Source organism: Schistocerca nitens, chromosome 5 (genome assembly GCF_023898315.1).
Source record: "Schistocerca nitens isolate TAMUIC-IGC-003100 chromosome 5, iqSchNite1.1, whole genome shotgun sequence".
Classification (NCBI taxonomy): domain Eukaryota; kingdom Metazoa; phylum Arthropoda; class Insecta; order Orthoptera; family Acrididae; genus Schistocerca; species Schistocerca nitens.
In genome coordinates, this window is record NC_064618.1 from 94,732,102 (window position 1) to 94,756,184 (window position 24,083).

General features: G+C 44.9%; 2 protein-coding genes across 3 annotated transcripts in view; one reads left to right on the top strand and one right to left on the bottom strand.

Annotated features, from left to right (window-relative positions):
• Nucleotides 1-22,876, bottom strand: part of LOC126259541 (retinol dehydrogenase 11-like) — a 60,439-nt gene extending 37,563 nt beyond the window's left edge. Inside the window, exons 1-2 of the mRNA XM_049956417.1 lie at nucleotides 22,548-22,876; nucleotides 22,226-22,461 (exon numbers count right to left, since the gene is read on the bottom strand). Of these exons, the coding sequence (XP_049812374.1) occupies nucleotides 22,226-22,461; nucleotides 22,548-22,817 (506 nt within the window). The 5' untranslated portion in view covers nucleotides 22,818-22,876. The remainder of the gene's footprint in view (nucleotides 1-22,225; nucleotides 22,462-22,547) is intronic.
• A 224-nt stretch (nucleotides 22,877-23,100) lies between these two features.
• The window catches only part of LOC126259562 (kinesin-associated protein 3), a 212,163-nt gene continuing 211,180 nt past the window's right edge, over nucleotides 23,101-24,083 (top strand). For both annotated transcript variants that reach the window (XM_049956458.1, XM_049956459.1), the window contains exon 1: nucleotides 23,101-23,208. In XM_049956458.1, coding sequence (XP_049812415.1) covers nucleotides 23,177-23,208 — 32 coding nt within the window. In that variant the 5' untranslated portion in view covers nucleotides 23,101-23,176. The remainder of the gene's footprint in view (nucleotides 23,209-24,083) is intronic.

Genomic DNA, 24,083 nt, shown 5'->3' on the forward strand with positions numbered 1-24,083 from the left:
ATCTTTGTTTTTAGATATATTTTTCCCACGTGGAATGTTTCCCTCTATTATATTTGTAATGTTGTATTGATAGATATAATGTAAATTGTGACTATTTTAACTACACCCATACATTGTAGACTGTCTTTTTTTCCCTTTAATCAGCCCGGAGATTGGTTGGTTCACAACAGTGTAAGCACCATTTTATTGGAAGTGGCATGCCCTTGTCTTTCTTCAATCTCTCAAATGACTTACAATACCAGTTTCACAAGTATTGCCAGAGGTGCAAGAAGTGACAAGTCACATACAGAAACCCTAGAACTGACCACAAAGGCGCAAAACTGCTACGGTCATTAGCGCCCGGTCTGTGACTTAGGAAAAGGTAAAAAAAACGAAACTGGAAACCAGCAGCAATGGGAACGAAACTCAAAAAATTGGAGAAACTAAAAACAGAAGGAAAGCCGAAAAAACCACTATAGAAGGGGGTTGGGTGTCCCCAAAAAGAGCTTCAAATGACTGACGTCATCTCACTGGCACTAATAAACTCGAGAACGCAATCGGCCGAGCGCGTGTCATCTGCTAAAATTGACGATATATCAGGCGACAGCTGTAGACGGGCGCGTAACGGAATAAAATAGGGGCACTCAATTAAAAGGTGTCTTACCGTCCACAGCTGAGAGCAGTGGGGACAGAGTGGGGGAGGATCGCCGCTTAAAAGATGTCGATGGCTAAAAAGACAGTGCCCTATCCGGAGTCTAGTTAAAATTACCTCCTCCCGACGACGCGTTCGGGAGGAAGAGGTCCAAGCACAAGGAGGAGCTTTCACGTCCCGCAATTTATTATGGGGAAGTGTCGACCAATGTGCGTGCCATAAAAGAACAACACGGCGACATAAAACGCTCCGTAGATCGGCGAAGGGAATCGATTGAATAGCTGGCCGAAGAAGAGAGACTGCAGCCTTGTCCGCTATATCGGCTGCCTCATTTCCACAGATACCAACGTGTCCCGGAAGCCAGAGGAACACCACCGAGACGCCCCCCCCCTCCAGGTGGAGCAAGCACAGACAGTCCTGAATCCGGTGGACCAGAGGGTGGACAGGGTAAAGAGCTTGGAGACTGAGGAGAGAGCTGAGAGAATCTGAACAGATAACATAGTGTATCCGCTGATGGCGGCGGATGTAGTGGACAGCCTGGAGCCTGGAGAACAGCGTATAGCTCCGCAGTATAAACCGAACACTGGTCGGGAAACCGAAATTTAGTTGGGGTGTCGCCAACAATATAGGCACTCCCTACACCAAACGATGTCTTTGAGCCATCAGTGTAAATAAATGTGGCTTCCTTCATTTGTGCACATAGAGCAGAAAATGCCCGACGATAAACAAGTGAAGGGGTACCATCCTTGGGAAACTGACATAGGTCACGGAGCAGGCAGATCCGGAGACGGAGCCAAGGCGGTGCTGTACCCCAAGTTGTCAAGAAGGTTTTAGGAAAGAGAATGGAGCAGTTGACGGAAGCGGACTCGTGGTGGTAGTAGGGAGAAGGGGTGGCCTGCATACCCTACATCAAAGGAGGCGTCGAAAAAGATGTCATAGGCTGGATTAGCAGGCATGGAAGACAGATGGCTAGCATAACGACTCAGAAGGACTGCTCGCCGATTGGACAGCAGAGGTTCAGCAGTCTCAGCATAAAGGCTTTCCACAGGGCTGGTGTAAAAAGCTCCAGACACTAAACGTAATCCACGGTGGTGGATAGAGTCGAGACGACGACAAATAGACGGCTGAACAGAGGAGTAGACTATGCTTCCATAGTCCAATTTCGAGCGCACTAAGACGCGATAGAGGCGGAGAAGGACCACTCGGTCCGCTCCCCAGGAGGTACCATTCAGGACACGGAGGGTGTTGAGGGATCGCAGACACTGAGCCGAAAGATAGGAAACGTGGGAGGACCAGCACAGTTTTCTGTGAAACATAAGACCCAAGAATTTAGTGACGTCCGAAAATGGAAGGTTGACAGGTCCTAGATGTAAGGAGGGTGGAAGAAACTCCTTACGTCGCCAAAAATTAACACAAACGGTCTTACTGGGAGAAAAACGGAAGCCGGTTTCGATGCTCCAAGAGTGGAGGCGATCGAGACAGCCTTGAAGGCGTCGTTCAAGAGGGCTGGTCCGTTGAGAGATGTAGTAGATCGCAAAATTGTCCACAAAGAGGGAGCCCGAGACATCAGGAAGGAGACAATCCATAATTGGATTTATGGCAATGGCAAACAGTACAATACTCAGCACGGAGCCCTGGGTTACCCCGTTTTCTTGGGAGAAAGTACGGGAGATAGTAGTGTTCACCCGCAGTCTAAATGTGTGCTCTGCCATAAATTCGCGAAGAAAAAGCGTCAGCCGACCTTGAAAGCCCCAAGAGAACAGTGTGCGGAGGATGCCTGTCCTCCAACAGGTATCTTATGCTCTCTCCAGATCAAAAAATATTGCTACTGTTTGGCATTTCCAGAGAAAATTGTTCATGATATAAGTGGAGAGAGCAACAAGATGGTCAACTGCAGAATGATGCTTTTGGAATCCGCATTGGGCAGGTGTGAAAAGACTGTGGGACTCCAGCCACCAAGCTAAACGGCAATTCACCATACGCTCCAAAACCTTACATACACTACTCGTGAGAGAAATGGGGCGATAGCTAGAGGGGAGATGTTTGTCCTTTCCAGGTTTCAGAACAGGAACGACGATAGCTTCCCCCCATCGTCTGGGAAAAGTACTGTCAGTCCAAATTCGATTATAAAGGCGAAGGAGGTAACGCAGACTATGGGTTGATAAATGCAGCAACATTTGGATGTGGATACCATCCGGTCCTGGGGCGGAGGAGCGAGAAGAAGAGAGTGCATGTTGGAGTTCCCGCATGGAGAAAACAGTATTGTAGCTTTCGGGATTTTGAGAGGAGAAAGCAAGAGGTTGCACTTCCGCTGCACGTTTCTTCGAGAGAAACGCTGGCGGGTAATTTGAAGAGCTCGAAATCCCAGCAAAGTGCTGACCCAATGAGTTTGAAATTGCGACGGGGTCCACTAATGTATCATGCGCGACAGTGAGCCCAGAGACCGGGGAGAAACTAGGCGCGCCAGATAACTGTCGAAACCGACTCCAAACTTCCGAGGATGGAGTGAAGGTGTTAAATTAGCTAGTAAAGAAGTCCCAGCTTGCCTTCTTGCTATTACGGATGACGCGACGGCATCACGCACGGAACTGCTTATAGCGGATACAGTTGGCCAAAGTAGGATGGTGTCTGAAAACGCGGAGAGTACGTCGCCGCTCATGTATTACGTCACAGCATGCCTCGTTCCACCAAGGAACTGGGGGGCAATCTAAGGACACATGGAAAGTGGTCACTCGAGTGTGTATAAGCAAGGGCGAACCATTCGAAGTGCTGAGCTAGCGGAAAAGTACCGTCCGAAAGGACCAAATGAGAGAAATTTGTTGTGGAGGCAGACAAAAATGTAGGGTCCCCAGTGTTGAGGCAAACAAGATCCGCTTGATGGAAGACGTCTATCAATAGTGAGCCACGCGGACAAGGATGTGGAGATCCTCAAAGCGGGTAGTGGGCATTGAAGTCCCCAACCAGCAAATAGGGGGGTGGAAGCTGACCAAGAAGATGAAGGAGATCAGCCCGTGCCATTGGTGTGGACAATGTAATGTATACATTACAAAGAGAGAAGGTGTATCCAGAAAGGGAAAGACGGACAGCAACAGCTTGGAAGGAAGTGTTTAAGGGGATTGGGTGATAGTGGAGAGTATCATGGAGAAGAACCATGAGTCCTCCATGTGCTGGAGTGCCTTCAACAGAGGGGAGATCAAATCCGAGCTACTGAAAATGGGAGAAAACAAAGCAGTCGTGGGGACGCAGCTTTGTTTCCAGAAGACAGAAGATGACCAGCGAGTAGGATCGTCAGAGGATTGACAATTCATCCCGATTGGCTCGAACGCTGCGGATATTCCAATGGATAATGGACATAGGGTGGACAGAAAATGGAAGAATGTGACCAAGTTGCCCTCAACTCAATGACTGCTCAGAGCTTGCGACCGACAGTGTGGAACGGCATTCAGCCGAAGGCAGAAGATCCTGATCCATAGGTTGTTCAGGAGCAGCTCCTGCCACCAGCGATCGGCCGGTTGATTGGCCGCCAGCAGTGCGTCTCAGCAACACACAAGACGGCCAAGTGCGGCTACCGCCAGGTGGTGCTGTAGATGAGACACGCTGTGGCGGAGAAGGAGAGGAAATGGGTTTCTTATTAGCCTTCTTGGAAACAGGATTTTTAGATGAAGGAGGAACCGATGGTTGTGAAGTTGGGGTACGTAAAAAATCTTCACGAGTAGGCTCTCTTTTGGAAGTCCGGGTGTCTGACTTTTGGGCTCGAGATTTAGCAGAACCCAACGAAGGGTGAGCCATAGAGTGAGCAGGCAAAAGTGGGGAGGTTGAACGGGCGATCTTTGCGCTGGCCAATCTGACGACTGTGGCACTAAAGGTGAGATCACAAGTCTGTGTGGCCGCCTCCTTTGTTGGCTGAGGAGAGGCAAGGAAAGTGCTGTATTTACCTGTCTGAGGCACAGTGGGCTTTCGACTGGCAAATAATTTTCAAGCAGCAAAGGTCGACACCTTTTCCTTAACTCTTATTTCCTGAATGAGCTTTTCGTCTTTAAAAATGTGGCAATCTCTAGAGAAATCAGCGTGGTCACCCATACAGTTGATGCAACGAGGGGATGGAGGTGGACAAGCACCCTCATGGGCATCCTTGCCACACGTAACACATTTTGCCGGATTGGAACAAGACTGGCTGGTATGATTGATCAGCTGACACCGATAGCAACGCGTAGGGTTTGGGATGTAAGGGCGAACGGAAATTATCTCATAGCCCGCATTTATGTTCGATGGGAGTTGAACTCTGTCAAATGTCAAGAAGACAGTACGGGTTGGAACGATGTTCGTGTCAACCCTTTTCATGACTCAATGAACAGCCGTTACGCCCTGGTCAGACACGTAGTGTTTAATTTCCTCATCCGACAATCCGTCGAGGGATTGTGTATAAATGACCCCACGTGAGGAATTTAAAGTGCGGTGTGCTTCGACCCGGACAGGGAAGGTGTATAGCAGTGAAGTACACAGCAATTTTTGTGCCTGGAGGGCACTGACTGTTTCTAACAACAACGTGCCATTTCCTAATCTGGAACAAGACTTTATAGGACCTGCAATTGCGTCGACACCTTTCTGAATAATGAAAGGGTTGACCGTGGAGAAGTCGTGACCTTCGTCAGACCGAGAAATAACAAGGAACTGTGGCAACGATGGAAGAACTGTCTGTGGCCGAGACTCAGTGAACTTATGCTTGTGAGCAGACATAGCAGAAGATGAGGAAACCATTGCGGAAGTATCCCCCATGATTACCGGCGTCTCTGATGGCGCGCTCCTCCCTTGTGGGAGTCCTCTCTGAGGGTGATTGTTCACACCTCAGGTCACACCTCCCGAGAAACGGACGGAGGGACCAATCGGCACTTTCGGAAGGTATCAGCTCAGGTAATCACCCCTCCCTGGGCCTGGCCGTTACCAGAGGGTACGTACGTGTCCTACCTGTCTACCCAGGGCGGGGAATTACGCGTTACCCCGTCACCGGCTACGCATGGAAATGCGAGGGTTGGCCTTCAGACATGCACAGGGAGGAAAAAAGATAAAGGGAAAAACAAAGAAAGGGAAAGGAAAAAAGAGAGGTCTCAAACACCGCAGCGGAGAAAAGGGTAATGAGAAGAGGAAAGGAAAAGAGAAGGACGAAGACTTGCAAGTAGAGAAAGCGAAGAATGTGTTACATTTTCGAGTGTCCGTCTCCGGACGTAGGCACAAAACATACTCCCAGAGGGGGAGAAAGGGAAGGAAAGAGGCGGTGGTGAGGGGCGGAGGGAGGGGGGGGGGGGGCGAAGATGGGTGATGGGGAAGGATGTGGAAAAGGAACGTATGCAGCCCGGAAAGGAAGGAAGGCCACATTAGCTCGGGGTCCCGTGCTCGCTACACACGTATCCACAAGAGTTGTGGACCCCTGCAGGGAAACCCAGACATTATGACCTGTAGTATGACCCTAATGACTGAGTTATCGAGCTACACAGAGATCACCTATGGGTGAATAAATAAATATTATGATTTGTTTGTTTTGCTTTAGGGCACAAAAACAACAGGGGTCATAAGCACCCAAGTCAAAACTATAGAACACGAAGACAGAGAGGAGTAAAAAAAACTATGCGTTAGTCCCAATTGACATGATAGAAGACTGCTAGAAACAGGCATGTGAAGAAAGGGCTAAAAATGACACCATACAGAAATGGGGGACCAAAATTAAATGGCCTTCGCCATATTGCTTTGGCAGATAAAAAGTAAGACACAGTTGACAGCCCTCGCATCATTTGCTAAAACAGTCGATAACTCAGACAGCAATTCCAAACGGGAACATAAAAGGTTAAAAAATGGACAGTCCATCAGGAAGTGGCAGATAGTTAAAACTTGAGTGCAATGTGGTCAAAGTGGTGGGATAGTACCACTTAGCAAATGGTGATGGTTAAAAAGGCAGTGCCCAATATGCAGCCGAGTTAATGTAACTTACTCCTGGCGGGAGGGCCCAGAGGAGGTCGTCCAAGCAGCTGGGAGAGGCTTAATAAGCCAGAGCTTATTCCCATGAAGGGAGGACCATACGCAATGCCATAGGGCTACTACCTCCTCAAAGACAGCAACACAGAGATCAGCGGAGGGAATACAGGTACTCGCAGGCTGAGGTACGAGGACTGCAGCTTTGGCAGTAGCATCAGCAGACCAACATGACCAGGAACCCACAGAAACATCACACTGGCTCCACCAAGAGTGAGCAGTTGACAGTTTTCCTGGATCTGCTGCACTAAGGGATGGGCAGTGTACAGCGCACATAGACTTTGAAGGATGCTGAATGAGTCTTAGCAGAGGACACAATTGAAAAGGCTGTGTCGCCGGATGTACTCTGTGACCTGATCCAATGTGAAGAGCTTGGCTGTAAATACTGAGGAGTGTGCCGGAAGCCGATATCGAAAGACACGGCTGCCCATGATGAAGGCACACCCAACCCAAGGTCAGTCCGAGAGCCATCAGTGTATACAAAGGTACTATCGCGAAGTTCCATGCAAAGGTCGTGAAAATCAAGGCAATAGACCGTGGCTGGAGGAAGTATCCTTAGGAAGCGAATGAAGGTCAAGGTTAACATGGGCCACTTCACGAAGCCAAGGTGGTAAAGAGTTCATGCCCACCGGGAAAGGTGCAGGTAGTGTGAAGTTAAGCCGCCGTAGCAAGAGCTGAAAGTGGACTCCAGATGGTAACAGAAGAAGGATGAGCCCCATGATCAAAAGAATCATCAAAGGAGGCAGCACAGGATGGGTGGCCATGCATGGCAGACAAATGGCATGCATACCTGCTGAAGAGAAAGTCACAGCAGTAGGACAGTGGTAGTTCAGCAGCTTCAGCATACAGACACTCAACTGGGCTTGTGTAAAAGGCGCCCATGGCCAAACGTATGCCACAATGATGGACAGTGTTGAGACGGCATAAGAGGGATGGGCATGCAGAAACAAAGCACCCATAGCTGAGTTTCGAACAGACAAGGGACCCGTACAAACCGAGGAGGGTTGTTCGATCGGCACCCCAGGAAGTACCATTGAGGACACGTAGGACGCAGAGTAAGCAAATACAGTGGGCTGCCAGGTAAGATACATGGGAAGACCAAGAGAGTTTCCTATTGCGCATGAGCCCCAGGAATTTCGTAGTTTCAACAAACGAAAGGGCAACAGGCCCAAGATGTAAAGATGGTGGGAGAAACCACTTGCGTTGCCAGAAATTCATACATACAGTTTTGTCAGTGGAAATGCGAAAGCCATTGTCAATACTCCAGGAGTAAAGACTGTCAAGACGCGGCTTAAGACACTGCTCGGTGAGTCAGGTCTGTGGAGAACGGCAACAGATGGCAAAATTGTCAACAAAAATAGAGCCAGAGATGCCCGGTGGGAGACAGGCCATGGTAGGGTTAATGGCAATAGCAAGGAGGGCGACACTCAGGACGGAACCCTGAAGCACACCGTTTTCCTGGATAAAGGTGTCCGACAAGGCAGAACCCACATGGGGTGGTAGCTAGAAGGAAGGTTTTTGTCCTTACCAGGCTTAGGTATGGGTATGACCGTGGCTTCACACCAGCATCCAGGAAATGTGACCTCTGCCCAGATGCAGTTGTATGTCTTAAGTAGAAAGTGCTTGCCCGCAACAGAAATGTGCTGCAACATCTGAATGTGGATGGCGTCCGGTCCTGGGGTGGAGAATCGGGATGAACTGAGAGCATGATCGAGCTCTCCCTCATAGTAAAGGCGGTATTGTAGCACTTACGATTCGAAGAAGAGAAGGGTATTGCCTGAGCCTCCTTCACTCGTTTCCAAAGGAGGAAGGCAGGGTGATAGTAGGAAGAGCTTGAAACTTCCGCAAAATGGTGGCCCAAGGTGTTGCGAGATAGCAATAGGGTCCACAATAACATTGTCTGCTACTGCGAGGCTGGAAATGGGGGAATGGATCTTGGTCCCAGAGAGCCATCGAAGGTTGGCCCACACAACAGAGGAAGGGATGGAACTGTTAAAAGAACTAGTGAATGAAATCCAGCTAGCTTGTTTGCTATCCCGAAGAACAGGACGACACTTTGCAAGCCTCTGTTTATAATGAATGCAGTTTGCCATTGTAGGATGGTGGTTAAAAACTCAGAGAGCACATCTCCGTGCACGAATTGCATCACGGCATGCCTTAGTCTACCAAGGGACTGGGACACGATGTGGTAAAGAAGAAGTGCAAGGAATGGAACGTTCTGCAGCAGTAAGGATAACGGTGAGATAGTCCACCTAGTCATCACAACTGGGGAAATATTGTTCTTCAACGGTCACCAGAAAGGAGTAAAGCTGCCAGTCAGCCTCAGTAAGCTGCCATTTGAGCGTGTATGCGGAGAGCACACGGGAAATGGTCGTTCGAGTAGGTGTCAGATAGAACGGACCACTTAAGATGATGGGCAAGCTGGGCAGTGCAATAGGATAGGTCCAAATGGGAATAGGTCAAAATGAATCGGTAAGGAATGTGAAAGCTCAAAGCAGTTGTGAGGGTGCAATTTCATTTCTTGAAGGCACAGTACAAGGGGATGCTGCAATGCTAAATGCAGCTGTAAATCCTCTTTGTGGGACCGAAGGCTGCCAACGTTCCATTGGAGGGCAGTCATGAGGAGGAAGAGATGTTGGGGTGGCAACTCGGTGGCTGGGCCGCCAAGTGACAGCCAGTGTAGAGTCGCTACTGCAGGACACAGAAGCAGGATCCTGCTCCATGAGGTCCACAGAAGCATCGGCTTGCTTGTGCGGTTGGCCCGTGGAGTCCAACACTGAAAAACAGTTGGTGGTGTGCACCGCAATACAGAGGTCGGCCGGAGTAAGGTACCTCGTGGCAACCCCGTCAAACAGGATCTTCGAGTTGGTAAAGGAGAAGACTGTTTGCCTTTAATGGACTTCTTTGAGCCTTTCTGGTTAGAGTAGCATGTGGGTGTTGTTTGGCTGGAGGGATGGAAGAAGTCTTCACAGGAGTACTCCTATCCTTTCCTGCCTACGGGTTGTGTAGCGCATCGGGTTTGGAATGTACGGGTACGGCCGGACTGTGATAATTTTATAGCCTGCTTTGATCTTTGAAGGCGGCAGCACCACTATCAAAGGTGAGGAAAAGAATGCGGGTGGGCACTAAGGAGGAATTGACCTTTTTCATTACAAGATGGATGGCAATGAAACCCAGATAAGAGGTAAGATTGGATTTCGGCCTCTGTTAAGACCATTGGGCAGCCTAGTGTAAATTACACTATGGGAAGAATTCAAAGTTCTATGGGCCTTGACATGAACAGGGTAGCTGTGAAGAAGCAAGGTAGTAAGCAGTTGTGCTTGAGAATCAGAAGCAGTCTCCAAAAGCAAAGTGCCATTCTGTAAACGACAGCAGGATTTCACAGGGCCAGCAATTGCATCAACACCTTTCTGAATAATAAACGCATTTACCATGGTGAAGGACTGACTGTTTTCAGTATGTGAGAGCACGAGGAACCGTGGTGCAGCGGAAAGAGTCTTTGAATCATTAGCCTCATTAGGTTTACATTTCGTAGACGTTGATTGGGATGATGATTGACTCATTGTGAGAAAATCCCCCATGATTTCCAGCATCTCCGATGGTGCACTCCTTCCAACTGGGGCCTCCGTTCACAAGGAGGCGCACCTGCCTTAGGTGATTGTTAACACCTCAGGTTACACCTCCCGAACATCTGACAGAGAGACCAATCGGCAATTTGGGAAGGTTGCAGCTCAGGCAATTACCCCTCCCTGGGCCTGGACTGTACCAGGGGGTACGTGCAAACCCTACCTATCGACACGGGGCCGGGAATCATGTGTTACCCAATCACCTGCTACGCGTTGGATGCGTGGGCCAGCCTTCAGGAACGCACAGTGAGGAAGAAGAAAAAAAACTCAAACACCAAAGCTGAGGAACAAGAGGAAAAGGGAAACGAAAAAAGGAAAAGGGAGCAAAAAACAAAGGTGAGACTGTTCTTACGTCAGCAACAGACAATGCAGAACATTCCCAATAACATCCTAGACATGTTACCCAAGGGAGGGGAAAAGGAATAGAAAAAGGATAAAAATGCAGCATGGAAGGGAAAAAATGCTTCAGAAGCTGGGGCCCCATGGTAACCAAGCATGAACCCGCCAAACAGTGGCAAGCCCCTGCGGGGATTATGATTTGTACACACTTTTCTAGGAAGATCTGTAACTCCTGACACCATCGTGTGAATTTTGTTAGCTAGTTATAATTGCGTATTATTCCTACATTTGGGAAAGTAAGTGTGCAAACCACTGACGTGCATGCCAGAGAGAGTGGTGCCACACTTGGCAGGGTTGACAAACTACTATCACTGCATCATAATTAGGTAACAGGCACTTGAGGCTAACAATTACATTAATTAATTTTGAATATAATTTGATTCACGAGTTTCTACGTATTGCAAAGGTGAACAAGAGATACCAAATACGCAGTAATGATGTCCTAGTATACAGATATTGTCCATAATTTCTTCTGGTTGTAACTGCAGTTGATTCACATCTTTGTAATTTTCACCAAATGGCACTTGTTGTAAGAGAGCTCTCTGTGCTAATTTTAAATGATGCTTCACATAGGAATACACTCTAGAAATGGTTCGGGCCGTAGGAAGTAGTTAGTGTCTGGCAACCTAGTGCAAGTGATAAACCTGTCAAACTGTGCAAACAGCACAATTAATTTGGCCATGAAAGCAGTGACCTCTCAGTGTTGGCTGTTTCCAACAAAACCCCCACAGCAAAGCTCTGCCTCACAAGGACTTGAGCTGTTCTGCTGTCAAGACTCACTTCTCCAGACCACATGGACCTACCATTTAGGCACCATGTTGAGACAGTAACTGACTGTTACAATGCCAGAAGGGTCAATAAACAGTTGCCAGCTACTCAAAGAAACAATAAATGGTCTTTGTGCTTGCTAGTTGTGACCATGTCATCTGGAATTATGATACCAACTTTTAGTTACACTTAGATCCCATCAATCGACACCTCTGTACCACCAGTGAGGTAATCTGCCATATGTCATTAGAATCTCTCATACTAACCTTCCACTCATTACTTATGATACTTTTTTAAATTCCTGGTCTCCAATCACTTATCGCTGGTTTCAATGCCTCTTTACCCTGTTCAATCTGTGAGCTTCATTGTTGGTATGTTTGTGATTCTTTGTGAAAATATACATTTAATTCTACATCTACAATATGCAAACCATTGAAGTGCATGGCAGTGTGTGCTTCCTATTGTATCAATTACAAATGCTTTTTCTTGTTCCATTCATGTATGGCGCACTGGAAGAAATGCACTTCTGTGTGCGGTAGTTGTCCTCATGATTATTACAGGAACAAGATGTGAATCATAATTTAAAGCTGGTTCTTGAAACTTTATAAGTAGGATTTTTCAGGGTATTAATAGTTTGTATCTATTATCAGGTGTCTAGCAGTTCAGTTTCTTCAGGATCATTGTGATACTATCTCATGGGTCAACAAACATGACCGCTCATGTTGCCCTACTGTGTATATGTTCAGTATCTGCTGTCAGTCCAATTTGCTACGGGCCCCACACACTTGAGCAATATTCTACACTGGACTTTGTAGACAGATGGAGTTTCCATTTACTATTAATGTTGTCTGCAAGATCATTACTGTACTACATGAAGAGTAAGTGCCCTACACACTTCCCTGGGGAAAACCTAAAATTACTTTTATGTCTTTCAGTGACTTGACATCCAAAATAACATGCTGTGTTCTTGTTACCATTAAATCCTCAATTCAGTCAGATTTCTCAATATACCGAATGATTGTACTTTTCATAATAAGTTTAGGTGTGCTATTGAATCAAATGCTTTTTGGAAATCAAAACATACTCCATCAGACTGACTTGATACACGACTTTCAGGATATCATGAAAGAAAAGTGAGAGTTGGGTCAAATTTTTCTTGTGTTTACTGTCAATTAAAGTAATTTATGTTTCATTTTAATTTAAGAATGCTTTCCTATCCAGTGCCACCATATTCATTGGGTACTAGGCACTGGTTTTGACTTGCGACGTGTACAATGTATACAGGCGCACTTCAAATATGGCTTGTGCAAAGAGGGTGCTTTTTAGAAGGTATTTTAGCTGGGCTGTCACACTCTAGTGTTGAAATTACATGTTGAGAAAGTTGTTGGTTATGTTATAAGATGCTACGGACTGAACTTTAAAATATAATAGCTGCACGTTGAACAAGGTTACGATTGATATGCCAAGTGTGACTTCCATTATAGAAAATTAGTGGAGTCTCCAGTGATATACCAGCCAACAATGATCTTGATGTTTCTGATGCATTCTCAGATGAGGTTTCCAGACAAAGTTTCTTACATTTAACCTCTTCCTCTGGGCACACGCTATAAGATCTAAAATGTTTCTCAGAATCATTTTCAAACTCTGTCCAATTACTGTAGTCACTTCATGTGGAAACAAATACAATATCTGTATGTGAGAAGTTTTTCAGGGTTACCGAAAGATTCAATCCCACCTACTTCGACAAGCGACATCATCAAGATGGAAGCCACCCATGTTTTGAGCTTATTCAGTATGGTTACAACATCACTCCATAACCCACATCCAAACAAATTACTTAACTCCAGCAATAAAATGAAATGAATGGCACAACTGCAGGAAGTATGGAGTTTTGGGTGGGGACGTAACATACAACACTAAGAGTAACACCACCACTCCAAAACAAATATTAACTGTTAAATAATGTCCACAAACTCCTTTTTTTTTTTTTAAAAAAAAAAAAAAGGGGGGGGGGAGGGGAAGCTTTGGGTTGAGTGTTTCAGTTAATCTATATGGGTCAAAAAGAACCTGTGACACCAGCAACCCACACATTACTCTGTTGTAACCAGGTATAAGTACAACACAACCAGTAGACTGAACACAACTTTATTCCACGGCAGTGTTAACAACTTGAACACAATATTTAAGTAATATTCAGCAGGAACTAATTACATACACAAAAAGCTGTAGCAATACAGATAGAGAACTGAGGCCAACGGTAACTTTGCTATCATTAAATAGACTGGAGCCTGTGAGGAGCGCTGATGGTGATATATATCTCTCTCTCTCTCTCTCTCTCTCTCTCTCTCTCTCTCTCTCTCTCTCTCTCTCTCTCTCTCCCCCCCCCCTCCCACCATCTCTCCATCTATCTCTATCATTCTCTAAAGGCGGGTCCACACTGAGCGCGCTGTGCCGCGCTGCGCAAAACGGCTCTGCGCGCTCAGTGTGGACAGCGAACCATGCTGCATCGCGCAGTTTTCCGGCTGTTGTCGGTACATCAAAGGAAGTGGCGTGTTTGCGCGCGCTCAGTTTAGACGGGGGATCGGCTTACTCCATCTTCAGACCATGCGCGCGCTCCAACTGGAACACAGTGCGCGCCTCGGAGCGGTGCGCATGGACAGCGCACTCCTCTCTGTTACAGCTGTGCGCGGGGTGCAGCAGCGCCACGCAGCACGGTGCAGCATGCTCAGTATGGACCCGCCTTAAGGCAAAACAAATACCAGTCCAACACACTACATCATGCCAGTCTCATGCGCACACAACCAGAGAGGACAACAGGATAATGGATACTTGAAGATACACAAACTACTGCAAGGAAACTGACTTACAAAGTTTCAAGAACCGACTTCAAATTATGATTCTAAGAATATACTACAACCCCTGATGTATCACTCCTGTAGGGATCACAAGGACAAGATTAGATTAACCACAGCATGCTCAGAGGCATTTAAACAATCACTGGCGAAAGGCAATAGGTAGATTCCATAATTCTAGCTTTCTAGGAAACATTTGACATGGTGCCCCACTGCAAACTGTTAACAAAGATATTACTGAATAGGTTCGCAGATAGCGAGTGGCTTGAAGAGCCCAGTGCGTTGTTCTCGATAGCGAGTGTTCATCAGAGACAAGGGTATTGTCAGGAGTGACCCAGGAAAGGGTGATAGGACCACTATTATTTTCTATACACACAACTGATCTGGCTGACAGGGTGGCCAGCAATCTGCAGCTGTTCCTTTACGTAACTGTGGTGTATGGCACGGTGTCAAAGTTAGTTGACTGTAGGAGGATACAAGATGACTTTCATGAAATTTCTAATTGGAGCGATGAGCAGCAGCTAGCTCTAACTGTGGAAAAAGTAAGTTAAGACTGATGAGTAGAAAAAACAAACCCACAGTGTTCAGCTATTGCATTATTAATGTTCTGCTTGACACAATTTGTTTAAATATCTGGATGTAACACTGCAAAGTGATATGAAATGAAACTAGCATGTGAGGATCGTGGTAGAGAAGGCAAATGGTCACTTCGGTGTACTGGAAGAATTTTGGGAAAGTGTGGTTAATCTGTAAAGGCAACCACATATAGTATGCTAGTGTGACCTACTCTAGAGTACTGCTTAAGTGTTTGGTATCCGTAGCAAGTTGGATCAAAGGAAGTGATTCAGGGGCAGGCTGCTAGATTTATTGCCAGTTGAACAACATGCCAGTGTTAATGAGATGGTTTGGAAACTCAAATAGGAATGACTGTAGGGAAGGCAATGTTCTTTTTAAGGAACACTATTGAGATAATTTAGAGAAATGGCATTTGGAGCTGTCTGCAGAACCATTCTACTGCTGTCAACACACATTTCGCCTAAGGGCCACAAGGATAAGATGTGGAGAATTAGGGCTCCTACTGAGGCTCACAGTCAGTCTCCTTCCCCCCCCCCCCCCCCCCCCCCCACCATGAAACAGGAGAGGAAATGGTTGGTTGGTTTAAAGGTGGGAGAAGGGACCAAACTACAAGGTCATCAGTCCCTTGTTCCTAATAAAACAATGCCACAAGTGTGAGAATAAAATGGACGAAACATATACCACAAACGGAAAGAAAGGAAAAGCCACAAGAATGAAGGGAAGGGAAGGCAATGAACACTAAAAGGAACAAAAGAGGACAAGAAAACAACAGAGATGCTAGAAACAGAAGAGAGTAAAACATGAAAGATTACAGTGGCTAGCCAACCATGAGAATAAAAAGGGAAAAGCCAGCCACTCTGCAACACATTAAAACCTCCACCCAAAAAGCACTAGGGTGGAGGGGACAAAGGACATATGCTAAAACCCACATAGAAGTATAAAACCCACTCTCACGGATAAAACGTAAAACTAAAGCTGCTGTGGAGGCATTGTCAACCAACACAGAAGGCAGGGTGCTGGGAAGTTAAAAGTCTGACGCAGAACAGCTAAAACTGGGCAGTCCAGCAAGAGGTGGACGACTGTCATTTGGTAGCCACAGCGACACTGAGGTGGGTCCTTGTGACAGAGTAGGTAACCATGCGTTAGCCAAGTATGGCCAATGCGGAGCCGGCAGAGGACAACCGATTCCCTGCGAGAGGCCTGCATGGAAGACTTCCACACATTCATAGTCTCCTTAATGACACGCAGTTTGTTGTGCATGCTGTTATGCCATTCTGTCTCCCAAAGCCGGGAAACCCCACAGTGTAAGACAGAAAGCAGGTCAGCTTTGGAGATGCCTATCTCCAGAAGCAGTTTCCGCGTCGCCTGTTTGGCCAGCCTGTCAGCAAGTTCGTTGCCGGGGATTCCGGCATGTCCTGGGGTCCACACAAACACCACGGAATAGCGGGACTGTTCCAGGGCATAGATGGACTCTTGAATGTACGCTACCAGAGTGGGGATAGCACTGGTCGATAGCTTGTAGGGTGCTCAATGAGTCAGCACACAGGAGAAATGACTCGCCAGGGCATGAGCGGATGTACTCAAGAGCACAAGATATGGCCGCCAGCTCTCCAGTGAAACAACTACAGCCAACTGGCAAGGAGTGCTGCTCAATATGTCTTCCATGAACATATGCCATTGAACTGTCTGTGTAAACCGCTTCAGAGCCCTGGTATACGTCAAGAATCAAGAGGAAGTGACAGCAGAGAGCGGCGGAGTTAATGGAGTCCTTAGGGCCATGCAAAAGGTCCAGACAAAGCTGCGGCTGCGGCTGAGGTGTACACCATGGAGGCGTACGTGAATGGACTGCAAGTAGAGGTGGGAAGGACTCCAGTTAGGAGAGAAAGGACTGCATGCGAACCACAATCGTTAGCCCCAATCTGGGCTGCCGATGTTGGAGATGGACTGCCGGGGGTGGGAAAAGGAGACAGTAATTCGGATGCTCAGGGGAACTATGAATGTGTGCCTCTTAACTGGCAAGCAGTTGCGCATGTCTGATCTGCAGTGGAGAGACACCAGCCTCCACCAGTACGCTGGTCACCGGACTCGTCCTAAAAGCTCCTGTCGCTAATCGAATCCCACAGTGGTGCACAGGGTTGAGTAAATGCAATTCTGAAGGCACTGCCGAACCATAAACCACACTCCCATAGTCAATTCGGGATTGGACAAGGGCTCTGTAGAGCTGCAGCAGTGTACAGCAATCTGCACCCTAACTGGTGATGCTCAGGCAATGGAGGGCATTGAGGTGCTGCCAGCACTTCCGCTTAAGCTGACAAAGATGAGGGAGCCAAGTCAATCGAGCGTCGAAAACCAGTCCTTGGCACCCTGAGTGTTTGTATGGAGCACAGTATGCAATAGTTAAAAAAATATCCAGACAGAGTGTAAACATTTATTTTTCTAAGTAAACATCATGCGATACATAGAATCTGTAATTAGTAAAACCAATGGACATTGTATGTATCCTTCTCAATAGGAAATATACACATTGCCACAATTTGTTTCACTGCCACCAGCTATGGATGCCTTTGGTAGTCTACAATGATATCTGCGAAGCTAATTTCAAATGCTTGGCTTAATTCTAGATCAGGGCCAGTAGCAGTCACGGCCATGCTTTTCTACTGCTCATAAGTCGGCAACATCAGTTTCACACAGCCAATGGGTTGATTCTTAGTCATAACCAGTGAGAGGTGAGAACAGAGGTAATTTATTTCTAGGGTTGAAATTAAAACTATTGTCTTGTTTGCTGTTTTTCAGTACATTAGCGAGCTTTGAGAGAAATATTTTGCGATTATGGCAGCGAGTGCTATAAAGTGTACCGATTTAAGTGATTTAGTTCTGCACAGCAATGTCGTCCATTCATGCGTCTCTCATGGATTAATTGCTGACACAGAAAAAGGGTCAATGGCAGCGTACGATTCCACCTGTCTGCTTTGACCCATGACATAATGGTGGGGTGTGTGTGTGTGTGTGTGTGTGTGTGTGTGTGTGTGTGTGGGGGGGGGGGGAGGGGGGGATGGTAGACCTACTTTGCAGTGCCAAAATTTGTTGGTGGTAAGTAATTGTGTGTTTCTTTTTTAGATTTTATTATGGAAATCCAGGTTTTGACTAGTAGCTAGCCATTCTAAATGCACTATTTTCTATTCTCAGAGTGCATGTAAGTCCCTGTTGTTCGGACATCATTGCACTGAGAATGGCTAGATACTTGCTGAAATCTGGATTTGCGTAATAAAATCTAAATAAGGAAGACTGATTGCTGCACTCTATAATTTATAAGCCACATAACAGTCACCGAGTGCAGCCACTTTCCAAATGGAAGGTAACATAATAACTGTTTTTTGTGTATTTTTGTCGATTGTAATGCTTTGTGTATTTATTGTGTATCAAATGTGTTTTAACTTACGTAAGGATGTTTGACTTTTGGTTTTTTGAGTAGTTGTGGTTTTGTTTTTCGTAGTTGTAGGTGTTGGTTTTTTCGTTTCAATGGTTATGGTTGATCTACATACGTCAAGGGAAATGACCAATTCCAAGTTTCATAGTTTTTGCTGTAGGCGTTGGTGTTCTGGTACCGTAAGCTGTAGTTGACCTATATAGGTCAAGGGAAGTGTCTGATTTCCCTAGATTTTGTTTATCATCTTGTGTGTTTTGGGATCGTGGTGCGCTTTTTTACTGTTATATTTAGCTTGTCCCCTCCCTAAAACCCCAATTTCCCACAGTTGTACCATTACCTTGATTCTATTTGTGGAGAGAGGTGTTACTGTCTTATTTATACATATTTTCGTGTTTGTTGCCGTGTGTATGTAGTGACATCATAGGCGGCATATTGGAGATGCTTAGAATAGCCATTTCCACCATATTGATGACAAGCGTCAAAGCAGACTGGTGGAATCTGACACTTCTGTAATCCTCACAAAAATACATCAAATGTGATGGTAAAGTGACTCTAAAAGAATCAACAGTTTGTGTGGATGAAATCACATTGAGGTGCAGCAAAAGTCACTGCTTTGAGTAAGTGGAGCACTTTTTCTTAATTCAATCATGGGAGAAGCTGGGTGATCAATGTTTATTATTAACAGTGTCACACATTAAATATATTCATTAATGGTGATCCCCAACCTTCTCCCATTAATTTAATTAAAAAAAAAAACAGTGCTCCACCTATCTTCTCCCACGACTTAATAAAAAAACATTGATCCACTTCCTCAGTGTGGTCACACAGAGAACTGCTTTATCGAATATATCATGAGTTGCAATGCTGTCAGTGGTTTGCAGACACTAGCACAGTTTAAACAGCTGCAACTCAAACAAGGAGGCATTAAATTTAAAATCCTCATTTACAGCAATGTTTCACATTTCCGAATGTTTTACTTCAAAACATGTTGTCTGTCTGCTGCTCTCTCATTAGTTGTGTAACACAAATGGTTGACACACCTTCATTTGTTCCCATCACACCTCACGGCAAGCTCTGACAACATTCCAGCATAAAACACATCCACTGGCTCTATTCTAAACTTTTACTTACACGATTCTGCATCTGGAGCAAGCGCAAAATTTTGTCAAACTTTCATGACACCTGCAGATAAGTCACAATTAGAGTGCTTTCATTTTCATTAACTGAACTGATATGCACAACAAAATGACGAAATGGTATTTCTTTCCTTTTGGTTGCCACTTCCACAACGACACAACTGTTGTCTTCCGACTTGTCTTCCATATTAAATTCTTCATCATCAAAACTAATCATCATCCTCGTCACTCATCTAAAGAATATCAGTACCTTCACCACCTGCTCTGGCTGAAGTCAATGGGTATCAGCAAAAATTCTTAATCTTCCTCTTTTTCCTCCATACTGAGCTGTCTGTCTTAGTGGTGGTTGCTTTTGGAAGAGGTCAAATTTCCTTTGGTGATAAGAGTCAGACCATTTAAACAGCTACTAATTTCATGCACACTAGTTCCAGACAACTGGAGCAATGCTTGTGTTGTTGGCGTCTGTTATATCTATCCTATCTGTAACATTATCAGTGTTTTCTGGTACATTTCCAAATACTGCACCTTTTTTAACAATGTGTTGCCAAGATAACTAGCCTTTCAAGAGACTGCCTAGGGACAAAACATTCATGCCATCTTGGATTACACTGTTCACAACTTTCTACATTTCTTCAGCAAGTGTTGGGCCAAAAGCAGTTTACTCTCCTTAGCGAACCATTTTTGTTTCCTGCATATATACTAATTTTGGCCCAGAACAAACTGTTCACTCTGCCCCAATCCCCATTAATGAAAACATGTTTATTCAGTCACACACAGATATAGTTCAGTATTTTATGTAGCGTGAACAGCAATTCCCACGATAAATGCTTACTTCCTCAGCATTTCGTTTTAAGAAAATGAAGTACAAATACTTAGTATGGACATGGCAAAGTCTGCAAAGGAAGATAGTAAAACACACGAGTCTCATACTCTAGCATCAGTCAGTCAGCTAGTTTCATAGCAAGATAAGGTAGGCTAGATGTGCACAACTATGATGGCATTCTGATAGTCATACACATTATATAATAAATTGCATACTATGCCCCATTGTTCGCTGAGCCCCTGTCTCCCCTACAGATGGAACCAAAAGCAAGTCAAGAGCCAATCTGCAATGCATGAACCAGGCTCCTCTCCTAATCTGTCTCTAAACATTATCTCGGCTACACCTGCACACATAGAGGTCCATGGCCCAAGGAGGAGGATCTCTGGACCACTTCATCAGCACTTGACACTAGCTTCAAATAACACCATCAGTGAGAAAACTACGTAAATGGAGAAATTTTATGACACCAGCAATATCTTTCCCGATGTCAGCCTCTAGGGGCCTACCACTAAATTTCACATTTGGATCCATGGGATAGACTGGAATTCCACCCAATTGCTTTGACCCGGTCGTCATCAGCATGCCGAAAACCCCTAATTCAAGTGTATCTAACGTAACCCACAACTACAGTAGCCGATATCCCAATCTCCATTTCATCCTATATAGCTCAGCCCTATAGTAAAAGTGCACTTACGGTGTCTGCGACTTTTTTTTGTAGTGTGTTGCAGATGGTAATTTAAGTGTGGTGAATGATGGGAACTGATCATGATAAATGATGAGTCGAGTAGGACAAGACAGCGGAATCCGTGAGGAAATAGTTTTCGATAAACGTCCCAAGTGGATGTTTTTAATTAAATCATTGAAGAAGGTACGGGGATCAATGTTTATTAATGAGAGAGTTGCACTTTCGATATGCTAATAAACAGTTATCCACCTACCTTCCTTCTTCCGTGATTTGATTAAAAACATTGATCCACTTACTCAGCTGTTACACAGGCACCTACGAGTACAGTTTAAATTTTACTACATTCTCTTCTACATGACAATATTCTGCACAATATAGTCCATTGTGCCGCCACTGCAATTTCGTACACTCCACATCATGACGATTATAGCACACTAAATGACAATAACGTACGTCATAAACACACGGCCACTTCTCATACACCGCGCCCTCTACAACAACATTTTAATCCAAAACGAACACTCTATAGCTCGATGACGTACCTCAACACGGCCCGTCACGCGTCAAAGCCGAAGGATGGTATCATACAACCTACCCGGATCCATACCTCCAAATGAACGATAAACACACAAAATTCAATTTAATAAACGAACAAACTGCAAATGACGAACTAACAGTTGAAAAACCGTAAACAAATCGATAGCAAATAACTGCAGAAACTGAGAACCAATCACTAATAAGCCAAATACAACTTCCAAAATCGCACTGTACACGCAAAATTCCTACACGACTCACTGGAAAACACCACCAGTAAAATGCAATATACCAACAAGATACAACCAAATACCACGACGCCCACAGCCGCTGAATCCTATAGGACTGCACCATGACTACGAAATAAATCATAAAAACAACACTAGAACGCCACCGCTTACTTCAGCATTCCCTCTACAAACAATCCCCTTCAAACACGCCGCGCTTCCATGACGTCACACATCATAACAGAGTTGCGTCACGGTTCAATGCCGACAAGTGGAATCGCAGCAATAGGTTGACAGTTACTTCAGTGTGAACTCTGGACCTTTGCAAAGTTACTATGATGGTTCATACGAGTTACATAATTAAGGGTATGGCCAATTTTGTATTAACTGTAATGAATTCAGGAAATTGCCATTTCTATACGAATGTTGCTTTCTCCAGACCTGTTTGTTGAGCACTGTATAAATAAAAACAAATCTGAAAGTTAGAAAATTCTGCTAAAATGTGTTACTTATCGACCTGCTGGGTGCACTTTCCATTAATTTCTTCAGCAGCAAGTTCGTCAGGAGGAAATGGCCTAGGTGATTCACACCAAAGTGTATTTCAAAGCCATCTTCTGTTGTTCTGTTTTCCTCAATTGGTATAAATACTCCTGCATTATTGATCAACACATGAATTTTCGGAAAATCTTTAATGATTACACTTGCAAAATTTCTCACAGACGCTAAAGATGACAAGTCGAGCTGCAGTGGAATCTGAAATAACAGAAACCATTTGAAAGTTTATGAACAGCGGCGCCGTTGTTTCTCCGTCCGAATTCTTGTTTTTAAGAAATACTCACTAATTCTCCTGTCGTGACGGACTGTCTTATTTCCTCGATTGCTTCCCTGGCACTTTTAATATTACGACATGCCATTATTACAGTAGCCTTCCTCCGGGCAAGTTCGCGAGCAGTAACCTTTCCTATACCTGAGTTTGCACCAGTAATTATAAAAACTCTCCCATGTAGCGAACTTTTACTCTTACATCGCCCCCATTTAATCTCCCGATAACCACGTATAAGAGTTAGTGCCAGAATTACTGGCAAAATAACGTACAACGATACCGGCATTTTACCCCACCACCACGAGTCTTCGTACAGCTGAAGAGCTGATTATCACTCATCAAAGTACTTCGTAGTTTGCAGCTACTCACGAGCAAGTTATGCCATAACAAAAAGTTGATTGTCTCAGAAATGGACAATTCTTAATTCTAGAAAAGTGCAGTAATATAATTCCTAATTATATTTTACAAGCGTGAGCCATTCAATAAATATTATTAGTTATGTCCAAAGATATATATCTTTGTTATGGTGAAATTTTGTCAACGATAATGTTTGAAGATACCAAACATGAATTAAATCACATTGTCATCTCTGTGTCTGTTGTTTAGTTTGACAGATGTGGAGCGATTGGACGTTGTGAATGTACAATGCAATCAGAGGATGCGAGATATTTAAAGAAGTACGACATGCCATTGCATAATGTCTTTTTGAACAGCTCTTACTGTGTAATGATGCGGAGAACGAGATTTGAGAAATCTCATTTGGCCAGTTGATGTCATTTTTTGTACATTCTTAAATTGCAGTTTGAGAATATGTGTGTTGTTTTTGCAAGCAAGAACGTCGTGGGTGACAAGGTTTTGACAAGGAAATGCTACAAATTTACACGAGCCTCATATTTCATGAAATGAGAATGAAACATTTGCATAACTAATTCGTTCCTTAAAACTTTGCGTGCTCGGCAGTTGTGTTAAGTAGTAAATGTATGAAAACATCGAAGTGCTTTGTTTTTGTAAGCCAGCTATATCGGCTGCTAAAACATCGTAGAAAATCATTTTGTTGGTGGCAACACGCAACGAAGGAAGCAACTCAGAAAATCCAAAATGACCTTAGGTATTAAAACTATATGCTGGACCAGAACTCGAACCTAGAGTCCTCAGTCGTTAGATCACTTACACACGAAAGGCAAAAGCCCCATATTCGACTGCCAGTCCGAATGCAGTTTTGATCTGCTACGAAGTTTCGGCTCAGAAAATAATTTGTGGCAGATAGCCGATAGATGTCAGGCAGGAACTTGACATTAAAAAAAACGCAGTAAGGCAATACATCATTAGTCACTGCCCCTACACCTTGTCAAAATCTTTATCTTGGATATGTGAATCCACATAACTCATGTTAGTGTGAAACGCATTTTGATTTTGCCAATATGGAGACATCTCGTAGGGGTCTGTGTAAATTTAAATATTTTGTTTTTGAAGTACATGATAAAAACACCTGATGAATGAAAGAAAGAGGAGAAACAGTTGCACCTTTTTCTGCTACTATCCATAAGTGTAT